This window comes from Phocoena phocoena, chromosome 1 (genome assembly GCF_963924675.1).
Source record: "Phocoena phocoena chromosome 1, mPhoPho1.1, whole genome shotgun sequence".
NCBI classification, from domain to species: Eukaryota; Metazoa; Chordata; class Mammalia; order Artiodactyla; family Phocoenidae; genus Phocoena; species Phocoena phocoena.
This window is the reverse complement of record NC_089219.1, coordinates 74,781,024-74,795,419: the sequence shown is the minus strand read 5'-3', so window position 1 is coordinate 74,795,419 and position 14,396 is coordinate 74,781,024. Positions and strand designations below refer to the sequence as shown.

At 40.9% G+C, this 14,396-nt stretch overlaps 1 protein-coding gene across 1 annotated transcript in view; it reads left to right on the top strand.

The window, feature by feature from the left end:
• The window catches only part of LPAR3 (lysophosphatidic acid receptor 3), a 46,142-nt gene extending 38,294 nt beyond the window's left edge, over positions 1-7,848 (top strand). Inside the window, exon 2 of the mRNA XM_065891640.1 lies at positions 7,517-7,848. Coding sequence (XP_065747712.1) covers positions 7,517-7,848 — 332 coding nt within the window. The remainder of the gene's footprint in view (positions 1-7,516) is intronic.
• Positions 7,849-14,396: the final 6,548 nt, after the last annotated feature.

Below are 14,396 nucleotides of genomic sequence, written 5' to 3'. Positions count from 1 at the left end.
CTACTTAAAAAAAATAATAATGATCTATAGAAGTAGGTTTCAATTTTTTTTTTTTTTTTTTCGGTACGCGGGCCTCTCACTGTTGCGGCCTCTCCTGTTGCGGAGCACAGGCTCCGGACGTGCAGGCTCAGCGGCCATGGCTCACGGGCCCAGCCGCTCCGCGGCATGTGGGATCTTCCCGGACTGGGGCACGAACCCGTATCCCCTGCATCGGCAGGCGGACTCTCAACCACTGTGCCACCAGGGAAGCCCTCAATTTTTATTTTTTAATCAGGACCCCACAGTGAGAAATAATGTACATTCTCTATCATGGCCCAATACATACACATATTTTTGTGTGTAATTGAAACAAGTTTCATGAAACATACCATTACTATACTTGATGTATCCTGATGTTTTCTGTTCTATTTTATTTTTTAGAAAAAAGCTGGTTGCAGCCTACTAAACTGATTTCACAGGCCACTGATGAGTTGCAACTGAACCTGAAAAACCTCAGCTCTTAACCTTTCTCATTAGGTTTCCTTTGTGAACCGTGGAACCTAGAAATATTTTCTTAATCCTCCCATGATGGTGTATGACTCATACCATTCTAGGTGCTTGGGAGAGAGGTTAATTCATTACATACCATGGATACCTGAGGGCATTCACCTGATGAACTCCTGGTTGAAAAAGACTTATGGGGTGTGATCTATGCAATAAATCCAAACTCCTGAGAACTGCCCAAAGGGCCCTTCCGGGTCTGACCCATGTTCGTCTTTCAGACTTCATCTTAGTTCCCTAGTCACCTTCCTGGGTTAAAACCATCCTAAACTGTTTGGAATTCCCCAAGTACATCATTGGTATTTCTCACCTCTGCACAGTCATTCTTGACCTTCAGCCCAACTGAGTGTCATTTCACCTGACACCTTCCTGGACAGTAATCAGAATCATCACATCCTGGTCCCCTGCCTGTCAGTGCCCGAAGGGCAGGACAGCACTGTTTGCATCAGCAAGTGCTGCAGCTAATGCGTTACCTGGCCCCATGTGGGCTCTTAATAAACTTCAGTTATGTTCAATGGACTCATCTTCTCTGCTACTGAGTATGGAGCTCTATCCTTCATTCTGAGGACACAGACAGGTATGAGGCACAGCCTACATGCTTAGGAAGCTTGCAATGGGCCCAAGAGACAGGACGTATGTTATTAAAAACTACCTCAGAATAGCACAACGCTCAAGCGTTTGCGTGGGGGAATCAGGCCTGGGTTCAAATTCTGACTCTTCTATTCGTTGGCTTCTGACTAAACCTAGGACAAACTCTTGAGCTGTTCTGAAGTTCAGATTCATCATACGTGAGACTGAAAATAAGAGTGGCAACTTCACAGGGCCATGAGTTTTAAACAATGGGTGTATGTAAAGCTCTAAGCACACTGCCCAGCCCAGAGCTCTTGGGAAATGTTAGAGTGGAATTAAGCAGGTAATATGCCCAGTGCCATGTGGATCTTGTAGGTGGAAAATGCCACAGGAGTTGAGAGGAGGGAATGGTCACTGTGGGTTGGACATATGGGAAAGGTCCAGTGGAGGAGCTAAGCTTAGAATGAAAAGTAGACCTTAGATTAGGAGCCAGGAAGGCATTCCTGGCAGGGCGAACCAGAGCGCCAACCAAGGCCAGTGGAGGACAGTATACGCCTTGCCTGTAGACTAGTTTCCCTGCTAGTGTTTGTACATTTCATTTATGCATAAGATGTACTCAAACATTCTTTCCAAATAGAAGCTGAAGGTATTGATCTGAAGATGATTTTCTTGTTCTAAAGAATTCTGCCCCCTTTCTCTTTTCCATGACTTTTTGCCAAGTGTGTATGGAATCTACAGTTTTGCTGACAGTATCAGCTTGATTAAACCATTTTGGTCAGCATAGAGAAATGGTTTGTAAAACTGGCCATGCATCATAATCACCCAGGGAACTTTTTAGTCCTACAGATTTCCATGTACCACCCCAGAGAGTCTGACCATTGGCTCTGATCTAGGACCAGGGGATCTGCATTATTAAAAAGCTCCCCTGGGAATTTGATGGCCTGCCAGCTTTGGGAACTGGTAGCTCAGAGAATTCATCTTAATCAGTTTTTAGCCATACTGTCTGATAATGGTGTCTGGGAAACCAATATGTCGAATTTGTTTGAATTTTATGGGGAGTTGAAACTCATAGTTTGTAGAATTTAGCAGTTTTCTACTTGGAAAAGAGTTCGGAAGCCACTTAACCCTCTCTCTCTCATTTAGGAAAAATCTCTTCCCTTTGTACATCTCAGGATGATCTGGGCAAAGTAAATACCCTGGCCGAGGGAGGCTCTCTGTCTGCCGAAAAACAAATTCCTCTCCTAATAGCTTCATTTTCTTAAAAAGAAGTCTTACCTTCAAATTCTGCCTTTTGGTACTTTTCTGCTTGTCTCAGGGTGACCTTCAAGATAAGTCATGCTTCTCTCTATGTGATGGCCCTTCAGGTCTTTGGGGATAGTTAACATAATGTGGTTTTCCTTTGCCTTTTCTTTTCCAAGAGAAACATGCTTGATTTCTTCTATCAGTTCCCAGATAGATACCTTTAGATCTGCTTTTACTTGTTAATGCCTGATTTAGGGGGGAGGAGGGAAGATCCGGGCTTGGCATGTGTCTCTTTGAAAGCCTTGTTTGGTCCCAACTATCTTGGTCTGAGCATTGAGCATTGAGTTTAAATACTCAAAAAACATTCATCTTAGTTTTTTCCTCTACAATTTTTTGGAAATTGATAAGGGACTGACTGATATCTATTTCTCAGGAACTATTCAGGAACTATTTCTCTGCCCCTCTTTTAAGAACTGGGACAGACAGAAACATTTGTATGTTTCTGACATCTGCCACATTCTCCAAAAAGACAGATTCCCAAGGCCAAAACCATTCCTGACATTTTCTTCTCTTTTAAATGTTTTTGGGGACCTCATATCTGCTGCTGCTGACATAGAGTAAAAATCCCCAATGAATGAGCTGTTTAGATAAGCTGTGCCCCCGCTCTGAGATGTGTTTGGAGGTAGAGCTTGGCCGCTGGTGGAGGAGTTGGGGAGCTGCAGTTTCCCAGGGTTCTTGCTTGGAGTGCAATCATCACTTCAGACAGCACCGCTGAAGTACCCATCAGCAGCACAGTGTGTGGTGGCTGTTCTGTCAGAGACTTGCCTTTTGTTGTTCTTGGAAATGGTGTGAAGAAAAGGTCAGCAGATTTTTTTTAAAAATAAATTTTATTTATTTTTGGCTGTGTTGGGTCTTCGTTGCTGCGCGCGGGCTTTCTCTAGTTGCGGCGGGGGGGGGGGGGCTGCTCTTCGTTGCGGTGCAGAGGCTTCTCATTGCGGTGGCTTCTTTTGTTGCAGAGCGCGGGCTCTAGGCACGCGGGCTTCCGTAGTTGTGGCACGTGGGCTCAGAAGTTGTGGCCCGCGGGCTCTAGAGCGCAGGCTGCACTGGCTTAGTTGCTCTGCGGCACGTGGGATCTTCCCGGACCAGGGCTCGAACCCTTGTCCCCTGCATTGGCAGGCAGATTCTTAACCACTGCGCCACTAGGGAAGCCCCAGGTCAGCAGATTTTTGTTGCTCTTCTTACCTGTATTTTTGTTGGAATTCTTTCTCCTTTCTTTCCTCCCCTTCCCTTCCTTCCTTCTTTCCTTCTTCATCGTTTTCGCTTCCTCCCTCCCTTCCTTCCTTTGCCAGAAATTCTTTCTGTTAGCAAAGCAGAGAATGACTTGGTTGTGATATACTGTTTCACAGTCAGGTATGATATTCTATGAACGGGACTTTAAAGGTCAGAAGTACCCTCCCCCCTTCCCCATCACTTACTTTAGAAATAATATCCTTTGCAGCTCACTGCTGAGCAGCCTAGCATGTGAACAGGAGCACAAGCCCTGGGGCCAGGCTGCCTGTTCAAATCCTGGCCCTTCCACTTATCATGGCTTTGAGCAGGTTACCAATTTCTCTGTGGTTCACTTTCCTCAGGTTTAAAATGAGGGTTATATATATATATATATATATATATATATATATATATATATATTTATATATACCTATTTCCAAGGGTTGCTATGAGGATTAAATGGTTAATTCATATAAAATGCTTACAACAGTGCCTGGTGTATAACCATTGCTCAGTGAAAAGTGTGTCAGTGTTGACTGAATGAATTATTTTATGAAATTCAATGCAAAAGGAAAGTGTATGTGAAGTACCACATTATGACAAACAGGGCATCAATTTGAAGATTTATTTACAGTATTTAGGTCCCCTGATTAATCCAAACTAGAGTTTTATGCTAGGGAAAAATGCTTTAATGATTTTTAAAAATCCAATTTTAAAAACAGTCTTTAGGAAAACATATTGGCAATTTACTTTTATCCTTTTTTCTGATGTGTGTGTGTGAAATATATCATTCAAACAAAATTATATAAGATATATGTACAGTTTAAAGAATAACACTTAAAAGAGTATTAAAAATTTAAAACACCTGTGTACTTGCCACCCAATTTAATAGAACATTTTCAGTGTCTTTAGAACCTCCTTTGTGCCCTATCCTGGTGGCCCCCTCTCTCTTGTAGAAATAGCCATATTATAAATTTCATGTTAATCATCTTGCTTTTCTTCATGGTTTTATCACATATGGTTATAATGTTAGACATCAAATTATTTAGATTCACTTTTTTAGCTATACAATTAACATTGATTTTGTTTATTATATACCGTTGACCCTTGAACAACAGGGGTTTGAACTGAGCGGGTCCATTTATGTGCAGATTTTTTTCAGTAAATACATGCTACAGTGCTACATAATCTGATCTGAGGTTGGTTGTATCTACAGATGTGGAATCATAGATACGAGGGCCAAATGTAAAGTTACATACGGATTTTTGACTGTGCAGGGGTCAGCGCCCCTAACCCCTGTGTTGTTCAAGGATCAACTTATCTGGATTCATTTCCAGCTTCTTAATTTTTTCTTTATCCCATTTTTCTATGTTTCCCTCCTTTCTTACGCATTGAGACTTTTTTTTTTTCCTTTTCTTTACTTGCATCCTTCCCCCTCCATTGGTTTGGAAGTTATATACACTATTAAATTTTGACATGCGTATTTAACTAAGTATAAAGTTTATCAATGTTTCTCCCTCCTACCCATTCACACAAAAACCTTAGAACACTCCCACTAGGATTTCTTTGGAATTCTGCAATCTCACACAGAAAGGACTCTTCACATCAAAGTTGGTAGCTACAGCTTTTGATGTCTGCTTTGTTTAGTTCTTCCCTCCTGACAACATAGTAACCCTGTCTCAGAAATGGCAGAGAGAACAAAAGTGTTACTTCTACGGGAAATACAGACCGCTGGAGCTGGATGCAGCCTTAAAGGTTATCTAAATTAGTGTTTTTCAAACTTTTTGACTAATCCCAACAGTCAAAAATAATATTTTATTTTATAACCAATGCACACATAAATATAGTATGTAAAACTGAAACAAAAGTTTCATGAAACAGTACTTCTCTTGGTCTGTGTAGTATACTCTGAGCTATTCCATTCCATTTGCATTTCCATTCTTTCATTAAAAAGATAAAAAGAAACTTTTCCAAATTCATTAAATTGATTGCATACTCACTAAGGTGCCTTGGCCCACAGTTTGAAAAACCCAGAACTTGCCTAACATCCTCAATTTACAGTTTAGGAAGATGAAGCCCAGACCGATGACATGGATCTCCCAGAGTTGTACAGTAAGTGAAGAATTAGGACCCAAATCCCTGATATTTTATCTCTAAGTTCACTTCTTTCTTCACATATGTCAGCCAAACCAAAAATAATACAGGATGGAGAAAAAAGGGAGCCATTGGAGAGCTGTAGTTCTGAAATGGGAAGCGAAACCCCCTGAGAACTCCTGCACGTCTACTTTTGGCAGATGTCTTTGACAAAGCATCTCACGATAACCACTGCTGAGTGAACCCAACACGGTATTAGACACCACTTTTCATTACCTCTGACTCTTAACAACCACTTCATGAGTCGGGATCATTATCCTTATTAAACAAGGGAATGAGGGCTCAGAAGAGTTATTTGCCTCACTAGCGGCGTGTAAGGTGAGGGGCTGGGCGTAGCTGTCTGACCCCATAGCTCTCGGAGTTTCACAGCCTCATACTGCCTCTTTATAATTCTTGACCTGCTTATTATTATATCTCTCAGAAGGAAGAGAAAGCACCATGAGGGATACTGTCCAGGTCTGACTCTAACCAGGAAGAGTAACTAGTTGGTGATACGGTTCACAGACTTGCTTGTTCGTTCTATCTCTCCCATTAGCCCTTTTGTTCCCGCACCGCATGGTCTTCACCTCATTCACTGTCTGGTACAGTTCTTGGCACATTGAAACCTCACAATGACTGTTTTGTTCAGTGGATAAGTAAGGGCCTTCAGAAATCAGAAGGAGTTTGGCAGAAAGAAACCACGTCCCAGTATGGAGGCAGGTCCCATAGTGGCTCAGTGTACAGCCTGTGGAGGAAGACTGCCTAGGTTCAAACTTCAACGTCCCTTACAAGCTATTGGCCTGTAAGCAAGTTACTGAACTTCTCTTGTGCCTCAGTTTCCTGAGGATGATAATGATGTCTATTTCAGAGTGTGGGTTCTATGAGTTAATAAAGGGAAGCGTTGATGTGTTAGCTGTCATTGTTATCTGTTGTTATGATGACTAAGTAGGGACATTGAACATGTGTCTCATATTTTAGGAAAAACATACCAGAAAGTTTGAGGTAAGCTAAGTATGATCATGTGGGTAGAGACTCAGAACAGACCCCCCTTCATGTGCCATTGGTGCTAACATTATGCTAAATAAATAAATGTGTTAATAAAATACACATTGATATCTCATCGTGAAAGAGAAAGATTTATTTCTGACAAAAATATCTCAGCCTAGAATAGATTATTAAGCAGATGGCCTATGACCATGTCAAAAAGAATTTAGTGCTTACTCGGCAGTAACATGGATTTGTAAAGAATACAGTTTTTGAGCAGGTGAGTTGATAAAAAGACTAGGAGACTCCCATAGATGCAATGCATCTTATTTTCAGGAGAGCATTTGGAAGGTCTGATTTGGAGAACAGCAGAGTGCAGGGTTAAGTGTGTGAGGCTTCCCCACATAGACCCTGGGATTTGGCCTCAGTTTTCTCACCTGCAGAGTGTGGATAATGACTGCACAGCCTCCTAGTGTGATTCGGAGAACAAACAGAAATAAGGTCCGCGTTGTGCTCAAGAAGTAAGAGATAAGTGTAAGCCCCTAATTACGGTACCTGGGTAAGCAGATAAGAAGGTGAAGTGGAACGTGGTTAAGAGTCTGTTTGCTTCTAAGAAGCCCAGTCTCACATGCTCAGAGGAAGGCTGGAAGTTTGCTTTGCAGTTGTCAGAACAAATCCTCAAGGTCCCTTGACACCACTGACCGAAGACCGGGCGAGAAGAAACCCAAATAATTAGCCTGAGGTCTGAGTGCCTGTTGCTTCCTCTCTCTCCCTCCAGGGGCCTTTGTCGTGTGCTGGACACCAGGTCTGGTGGTTCTGCTGCTCGATGGCTTGAACTGCACGTGGTGCAACGTGCAGCATGTGAAAAGGTGGTTCCTGCTGCTGGCGCTGCTTAACTCCGTCATGAACCCCATCATCTACTCCTACAAGGATGAGGACATGTACAGCACCATGAAGAGGATGCTCTGCTGCTTCTCGCAGGAGAAGAACCCAGAGAGGCGGCCCTCCCACATCCCCTCCGTGGTCCTCAGCCAGAGCGACACGGGGGGCAGCCAGTATATGGAGGATAATAGCAACCGAGCCCAGGTCTGCAACAAGAGCAGCTCCTAGGCTTCAGTGCCCCTCTGCCTGGCCCAGCCTTCGTCTGGGAGAACTGTTCAGAATGGTTACCTGTCTGCAACTAAGCCCACGTACAGTGTTATTTGAGCTCTGAATGAATCATTGGGAAATTTTTTTTTAAATTGTTTTTCATCATTTAAAAGCATGGGCGGGAAAGAGAGGATACAATGCATTTAGAGAAAACGCACAGAAAGAGGGAAGGCAGCACGGTGGATTCCTGCCTGACATCCTGTGAACCCCTTGGAGCATCGCCCACCAGGCCATGCATCCTGGGCTCTGCCACCATCTTGTAGCCATTCCCTTTGTGTTTCCAAAGGATGCTGTTAAAGGGCTTAGGCCAAAATAAATAAAAATGTTACTTGAGCCACCTTATGTAGCTGCTTGGAAAGCCTATGTAGTTCTTTCTGCATGCATCTGAAATTTTAAAAAATGCTTCAGCAGTGATGTTTTTCGCCTCAAACGAATCATGGCCAGTAGCTAGGTGTTCAATAGGAATCTCAGAATAACAAATCAGTCAGGGCTCCAGATTAATTTACTTGATTTTTAACTGAAAGAACATTCTGAGGAAAAAGATTTACTTTGAAGTAATAACAAAAAAGGTAAACGTTAAAAACTCTTCTTGCAGGAAAAAGAAAAAGAGGCTTTGATGTGGTCCTCTCAGTGTGCGTGCGTGTGTATACACACCTGTATATTTACACACTTCGAATTTGTATTTAAAGACATCACAGACAGTGATGGTGAAATAAATTCACTGACCACCCAGACTTTCCAGTCTAGGACTACAGTTGTAGAAATGACCTGTTGTGCTCTAAAATAGAAAGAGGTGATTTGTTTGAAAACAGACATTCAGCAGGGTAAAAAAGTATATTAGCATGCGGGCTGAGTTCCTTGCATATAGGATCAAATTTGAGCTTAAATGAGTCTTTCCAGTTCCTTCCATGCCACTGGTGACTTGTCAGATTTAGTATTTAGAATAATTTTCACACCTCATATTTTATCCACAATTATTGACATGTTTCCACTACTTGTTTTACTTGTGGATTGAAGTTTGATCTGGGTTCTATTTAAAAGTTTTCTCCTTCAAAGACCTAAGTAGGCAACATGAAAGGCAAGTCAGTAAGAAAAAAAAAAAAATTTATATACATAGGCTACTGACCAGAGTTTTCTATGTAAAGCATATAGAGTATCTTCTGATTCTAAAATGAGAATAACTTCAAGGCAGATATTATAGTATTTATGTAGTTTGCAAAAGAAGTTTACATTTTTTTTTTTGCTGTTGTGGTGTAACATTTATGTGCAAGAACTACTTGTAATAAAAGGATTTGAGAAGTCATGCTTTTAGATATAATGGCCTAAAATAGAGAGTAGTATGATTTGAAGGTACAGATTTCACAAACTGTGTAATAAGTGGGTCTATCTAAGCTTATACCAAAGCTACCTATAAAATAAAATAAAAAAAGAGGATCTGTTTTCTATGGTTGGAGGTGCATTATTACCTTGTGTGTTTTCTAAGTAAAAATATAGTTTGCGGTAACTATAGCACATGCGTCTATTGCAGAAGAAAAATCAGATTTGCCAGGAAGTACATACTCTCAGTGTTTCATGTAAGCCTTTTGAACCTACAGCTGGGCAAAGGGTGGAGAATTGAGATTGAATTCCCATCCCTGAATAGCTACTAAGGGATCTTTAAAGGTTTTATTTTGAGCAAAGCACCATTTTTAGTACCCTGCAGCAGAGTGTCATGTTCAGAATGGTGTCTGGAGGGGCTCCAACTATGGAGACTCGGGGTGGAAATATATAGCTTTTGTTTTTATGCACACACATATCTTAGCACTGGTGCCAGAGTAGAGGAGTCATGTATATTTGCAGATGACAAGTGCCAGCCATCACAGGGCTCACCAAGAACACAGCAAACCCATCTCTTAGTTGGGGGAAAAAAACAAGGAAAGAATGTTCCTATTCAAATCCTAGGACCCCGAGTTTATCTGCAAGTCATTGTGATGATGGCTCTAAAAATTTGATCTAGACCTTTCCAGACCAGCCCTTGACTCAAAGCATGGGCTACTCCCGAGCCAAGCAAGATTTCATTTTCTCCTTAGATTTGTAGCACTGTCCAAGGTGTTCTGTTAAATCTATATGGGTGAGGGCGTTTAGTCCTTTGTGAAGACTGCCTGCTTGGAAAGAAATAATTTTTTGGAAGTAAACTGAAGTTTCTTGGTGACATTTTTTTTTAAGTGACTGGTAGACTTGAGGCCATAATGTAACTTTTAGAAGCCCTAAGCACTTATGCCTCCATTTGTGTAATTCCAAATAAAAACCATACTTAACCATAGAACAAATGTAAGCCTTGAAAAAAACTCTAATTTCCTTCACAGTTAGCACTTTGATGCTTTATATAAATGTTGATAATCAAAATTTAGCAATTTCAATGCCCCTGCTGCCCTGGCACCCTGAGTTTGGATGTCCCAGTATCCGGGCCTGAGAGAGCCCAGCAGCAGCATCATCAGGCAGTGGGGGGACCAGGGAGGCATGGGGAGTGCAGCTCTCTTCATCTGCCGCTGCCCCACATGGACTACAAGGCATGCCATGCCCCGTGCTTGTAGACTAACTGTAGGAGGTTGAGAGTGTTTTGTTCTTATTAGCTCATCAATTCCCTAATCATTCAGGGAGTGGGGGCAATAAGAATGCTTGGCCCTCTTTTAATTGATTGACTAGGCATAATGAAGGCAAGCCCCATGAAGACATTCATGAAGGTGACTTAACGACAAACACAAGCCCTGTTAGAACTTGGAGTGAAAATAACCAGAGCGTTGTTCTACACGATGATGCGACTCATGGCATACTCAAGAGAATTTAAACACACACAAAAACAGATCTGTTTTCTGGGATGTTTACCAGAGAATTCTATCCCCTTGGTGGACCACTAAATGTGAGCTTAAATTGGAAACTCCTAGAGCTCCTTCCAACTTTACACACTGTCTTTCAGGCATAGGAGTTGGGGTTAGAATCACTTAAAGACATGAAGGAGCTTTAAGAGAAGATGCATTTTGTGAGGGATGCTCTCCTGAACACGTCACATAATTTACAATACTCATAATGTAAGACTGGTTTTCACAGAGGAGTAAACATTAGGATGGGAGATGCTGTTGCTGTAGGGTTTTTTTTTTTTTCTTTTCTTTTTGGCCCTAATCCTCTATCTATTTTTACATCATTCTCTCTAGTGCCTTTTAGAGTGTGCTCTCTCCTAAATTAATAGATGGTAAAGTTTTAATGGCAGTGGTTATGGGTTCAGAGTATTTTATTATATATAACTTCTGAGCTAAAGGTTTATGGTGCAAACAATAGGACAATGGTCACTAAAATCACACGGGGAGATTCCGGTACACGTGAATAAGAGGGTGGGTCATGTTATATATATAATGCAGTACCTCTGCCTGTCAATCCATGAACATGGTTTGCAATTTACTGGGTCAGCCAATTTTGGAATTTGCAGTTCTTGCCAGCTTTTTAGAGAGTTGCAACTTTATAAAAAATTTTCTGTATTAGCAACTTCAAGTTTACATAATTCAAATTTCCAAAAACCTCATCTGTATTGTATTTGTTACTGAGATTAGCACTTACACATTCTTTGTTAGTTGTAAGGTCGTATTGAAGAAAAGCGGGTGGCACCTGTCAGAAGTCCATGTTACATCTTTGTGCATATTAGAAAACACTGTCCCTTCCTCAAGACACTTTACCTGCATCTATTGGAAAGCATCTAATACATTCTGTATTAGAACTTTTGTTAGAACTTTACTACTACTTGTCAGACAACTTCCTAACACCTATGCACATCCACAGTATGATCGGCACACACAGAGTCGTTCAGTTCACCACTCACCCAAATGTTATGACAACCACCTTAAAGAAAGCACAAGATTGAAATTCAGAATACCTAGGTTCTGAGTTCTGTTCTGTTCTGTCCTAAACTATCTATGAAATTCTAGAATTCATAGATTTCTGATCTCCTAAATGATAAGCTTAAATGATCTGTAAGGATCTTTTCAGCTCCAAAATTCTGTCATTCTATACATCACCTCCCAGATGTGAATCATGGAAAGCACCCCAAGTCTTTGGATTCGTTGGGTTTTACTCCTTGCATAGGGATTTCAAATAAAACGAGCTCTGTTTCTATTTATTGCAGTGGTTCTCAAGCTTTAGTGTACGTAAGGATCACCTAGGGGAGACCATATAAAATCTATGAGATTGAGGCAGGTATGAAATGTGTAACTGTAAACCCATCATCAATAAGAGAAGGAATTTCTGGAATACAATGGAACTGCTAATCAAAATGGAGAACCTAAGAGACTTGAAGATGTGCTTATGTGTGCCAAAGTGAACTTAAATTCAAAGTGTGTGAGTCGATGTTTACTCCATCAAGGCAAATGGGAGCCCACAAATTTACTTTTACATGTAATTTAACCAAAATCTTTGAATAGTCCCTAGGTGCTAGGGAACAAACAAGCAAAAAGTCCCTGCCGTTAAAAGAATGAACAAAACCATAAATTAAACATACACACAAGTAATTGAAGGGAAATAAAATGAAAGGGAGCTGAAAATATTAAGGATGGACATATGTGGAGGTAGCCATCCTTCAGATATCACTTGGAACATTGTTTGATATTGGTGGTGTATTGTTTAGATCCGGCCTCTGTAATATAATTCTTACTATAGAATTCTCCAAGACCTAGGGGAAGAAAAAGAAATCACATAAAGGGGCTACTCTGGGAGTTAAAATCAGTTCACAATTTATGCGTTGGGGATCTGGTACTGATCATCTAAGCTAGACTTGTCTTTTTCTTAAGTGGACACCTGACCACAGGTTTATATAAATTAGGAGATGGGATATTTCAGTCTTCAGTTCGAAAAACAGAAACCACTCTGGGTACTTGAAGCAGGAAGTACTTAAAATAGGCAATTAGGTGCTTATAAAATAGTTGGAAAGGCTAGAGGAGCAAAGGTGGGGGAAGCCCATTGTTAGCTGTCAGGTTTGCAGCTAACCTGTAGGGAATTATTGCCACACGGGTCAGGAACTTGTGGAAGCTGCTTCCTGAGGGATACTCAGAGGCCACTGCAAAATCTAACATCTGCTGCTAGGGGAAGAATATGGCTCCTGCTTCCCTTCTGTCCTCCTCATCTCTTGTCTTTGGCACTGGCAGAATCTAAACCGGGATATTTGCTGGCTTTGTACTCTGAGAAATAGAATTCCCAGGCTTCCAAACTTTCAGATTCAGTGGAGAGCAGAGAAAGGACCAGCAATCCAGCTGACTGCTGACAGACGATACAGCAGATGGAGAAAGAAAAAAGGAAGGGAGTGGGTCATCTTGGCTTGTGAGACTTTTGCCTTGCGGAGATATGGGTCCTATTAGTTTATCTTGACTGTGGGTAGAAGATAATATAACTAGTTCTAGAGTAAGGGATGAAAATTCTCTAAAAAGTAAAGTGTTGGTATGTGTAACTTATGGGTTCCCCCTTACAGTGTATGGCTCTTCTGAAGGCTGAATGGGTAAATAAGACAAAAAAGAGCATAAGAGCATGGTTTACTTAATGGCTATTCATTATCCAAACCTGTGATATCAAAACTGAGATTAGAGCATGAGAAATAAAATGTGTGGTCACAGTTGATATACAGCCGTGGCAAATTTAGTACTACTTAATCTTTCCTTTAGGTTTCCAGATGATGAGAAGAGGACCTTGAAACAATAATGAGCGAGCCAAGGTAGGTGTAAAATGCAGATGTGCAAAGTTATTTGAAAGTCAGAACTGTGTGTTCCATGGCCTTAAAAGAGGCAATGGATCAAGCCTTTTCTAGAGTTGAATGGTAATAGATCTAAGTTTCAGAGTTTGTGGTTTTTTTGGGGAAAGTAACACTAAAGTTTCTTCTTTTGATGGAAATAAGGGCCTGATTTATGCATCGTTGTGAGGAAGTTGTAATGTAGGGATTATCTTGATTTTACAAATGAGGAAACTGAAGACCACGAGATTGAATGAGTACTTAAGTGACTGAGTCAGGATCAAACTTAGCTAGCTAAGTTCTTCTTCAGAGGTTTTTCTCTGTTAAGAAAAAGTTTCCTACCACTGTATATAACTTCAGATTTCAAAGAGCCAATGTTTACTAATAATAGGTTAGCCATTTCAGGGACTGAGAACGTTTACGCTCATTGAGCAATTCAACTTCTAAGAATGTATGTTAAAGAAATGACTCTAAATTAAGAAAAGGTTTATTACACAAAGGTGATCAAAACAACATGATTTATAACACTGGAAACTTCTAAACAATGTAAATATTCAAGCATGTGACAAATGTAAGGCATTGTAGTCAAGCACATGGACTCTGGAATCAAATTGCATGCATTCATGTCTCGGCCATTTCACTTACTAGCTCTGTGACTTTGGGCAATTCCTCTGTGCATTAAGTATCTCACCTATAAAGTGGGGATCAAGAGTCTACCTCCCTCACAGAGTTGTAGATTCAGTAAATTATATGTCAAGCACTTAGA